General features: G+C 41.1%; 1 protein-coding gene across 1 annotated transcript; it reads right to left on the bottom strand.

The window, feature by feature from the left end:
* Positions 1-1,975: 1,975 nt before the first annotated feature.
* LOC137999446 (uncharacterized) lies at positions 1,976-2,689 on the bottom strand. Its single transcript, XM_068845221.1, has one exon. It carries the CDS (start codon positions 2,687-2,689, stop codon positions 1,976-1,978), a length of 714 nt encoding a protein of 237 aa, XP_068701322.1.
* Between the last annotated feature and the right edge of the window lie 169 nt (positions 2,690-2,858).

Genomic DNA, 2,858 nt, shown 5'->3' with positions numbered 1-2,858 from the left:
ATTGCCTCCCCTAATACATCACATTTTCCCAGGACATTCAACGTTATCAACATTGCTAGTGTTGGTAACACAATAGTATACAACATCCAAACGTACATGCTTACACACATACTAATGCAGTACAAAGAGAAATTGATAGAACTGATAATTCACTTGATACATTGTACAAAATATATGAAATAATGATCATGACAGTCATAAAATTAAAGAAGTTACTTGCATCTTCACTTTGGTAAGTGGCTTCTCTCTCATCCAACCTGACGGCTTTCTTGTTGTCGTTGTTGTCCTCCGTGCCAAAATGTTGATTATCAAATATCAGCTTGCACCCGCCAGCATCAAAATTTCGAGTAAAGTTCCTTAATGTACTTCTGTCATTGCTAGTCATAGTTTGTACATATTTTGTACTCAATGACTGCTCAACTGATCTCTTTAGAACTTGTAAGAGCTTGATAGCAACATTTGAGATATTTGCTAAGAGTTCGCGGAACGACCCCTTTCGAAATGCACGCTCATTTTCGTGTTTTGATGGGGGTCTACCACGAACAGTCTGTGCGTTTGTAAGTGGTTTGAGCGTATTGGACCTAACACCGCAACTCGCTTCCTACCATCACAGAGAATCCTTTCTAAGGTTATCGAAGAGAAATGAAAATGAAGCGGAATGAACACTGAGCCTTCACTACATATCTGCGGTATTGCCCATTGCACGTGACGGACATTTGCGAAGACCTAGAGTCGGTCGCCCGACTAATTACATCCCAATTTCCATGTAGGTAACAAATTTGTTTCTTCTCTTTTACAGTTGTTTGGGTTTTTACAAATAAAGGGTACATGTCTTCCATACAATTTCTTTGGTAACAAAAAGGTAAATGACCTTCGCAGGTTATAGTTACAATCATATTTCTTAAATAGCTGCTTTATAGGATTAGGTGAAAAATCATAAAAACAGTCGTGTGCTAATGAAAGCAATCTATATTCGCACAAACAATTAATAGTAAACCAGTTGCATCCGGCTAGAACCTGGTCGCTAGGTGTATACCAGTCCAGGTTGTAGATGGTTTTAGCGGCACGTACGTGTATTTTCTCCAGCACATCAAAGAGCGATTTGCCACAGGAAAATTACTTTAAAATAAAAATCAGCTCTTGCCGAAGTCGGTAAAAAATACAAGGACCTAAGAAGATTCAGTTTTTGTGTGAAGGACTTGATTAATTAACTCTTTAACGTGAACGTTCCAATTAAGATCACTTTTAATCTCAACGCCTAAGCACCTAGTTGACTTGACTTGAGTGACGACACTGTTCCCTAATGATACTGCTTGCAACGGCCCAACAAACTCGGTTTTACCGCAGTGGGGTATGAGGCGATTACGGCAACACCATTCATACAACTTCTAAAGGACGCTATTCAAGACAACAACAACCTTGTCGGGAGATGCTTCAGCCACGTGGATGGTCGTATCGTCCTAATACATGTGAATTTCGCATTCTCTAACTCCAGCTATGCCAGGAAGATCGTTGCAAAACAACAAAAACAGGGTAGGTCCCAAAACAGATCCCTGCGGCACACCATACTTCACAGGCAAGGTTTCGGACTGGAATCCATTTACGACTGTAACTTGAGAGCGGTCAGCTAAGTAATCCTTAATCCAGCACAGTAGATCGCCCGCAACACCAACTGCTTGCAACTTTTCCAACAAGACATGGTGAGAAATAGAGTCAAAGGCCTTTCGAAAGTCTTCAAAGGCGATACCAACTACAAGGTTTTTATCCAGTGCCCGTCTCCAGTCCTCCATCATTTTTACAAATTACCATTCAGTTGAGTGGCTTTTTTTATAAGCCCACTGGTGAGGGTGGCCAAGATTATGTTCCGAAATGTGAGTGGCAACTGTTGTGGCTACTGCGTGTTCCATCAATTTTCCAAGGACGCATAACAGGGAAATTGGTCGATAATTCTGTTTATCTGTTTCATCGTCCTTCTTCAACAGGGCTGAAACATAGCAGTTTTCCAAGAGGTAGGGACAGAATTACGTTCAGCACTCATGGAAAACTGAGATAACAATGATGGAATTAGATCCTTTCCTGCATATTTGAGTAACTTTGGAGAAACATTATCAGGTCCGCAAGCTTTGTTTGCCTTCATCTTATCGATGCTCTCGGCAACACTAGAATGCGATATGGAAATGTTCATTTTGCAGGGAGTAACGCGGTTGATGTAAGTATTGTTATTCACTTGTCTACAGACGGGAAGATCGCTTGCCAACTTTTCACCTACAGTAGAAAAGTATTCATTTAGGATCTGGGCTTTCCTGTGGTCAGATGTTTCCATTGACCCGTCTGATGTCTTTAAACCGAGTATAGGCTGTGACGCTGACCCGTAAGCAGCTTTTTTGACCAAGTTCCAATATGACTTACAGTCTTTTACTTCGTCAAATAGATCCACATAGAACCTGCTTTTAGCAACTCTGACTTCATGCGTAACCCTGTTTCTTAAAGAGCGATATTCTGTCCACAGCTCTTGGTTGTTTGGCATTTTTTCTCTAAGAAGAGTTTTGTAACGTAAATTCATCAAATGGGATATTTTTGGAGAAATCCAAGGTAAGGACTGGCGTCTAACCTTGATCTCGCAGAAGGACGCATGCTTGTTACATATTTCACCAAAGATGTGTTTCCACGCCCAATAACAATCATCCATGCAGATCGTCGAATACTTCGCATACGGACCAAGGGGCCTCCGCGATGTCCTTGGAAAATTTGGCCTGGTCAAAATTTTTGTAAGAACAAGCTTTTTAAAGCAAAACAAAGATCAAGCGGCCCCCTCCTAAAATAATTAAAACCGCTTGATCTTTGTTTGGACGGACGCG

Source organism: Montipora foliosa, chromosome 4, assembly GCF_036669935.1.
Source record: "Montipora foliosa isolate CH-2021 chromosome 4, ASM3666993v2, whole genome shotgun sequence".
Classification (NCBI taxonomy): Eukaryota; Metazoa; Cnidaria; class Anthozoa; order Scleractinia; family Acroporidae; genus Montipora; species Montipora foliosa.
Note: the sequence above shows the minus strand (reverse complement) of the source record. Positions and strands in the feature narration are given on the sequence as shown.

Coding starts and splice junctions, on each gene's coding strand:
- LOC137999446 (XM_068845221.1), bottom strand. CDS start 2,689: ATGGATGATTGTTATTGGGCGTGGAAACACATCTTTGGTGAAATATGT.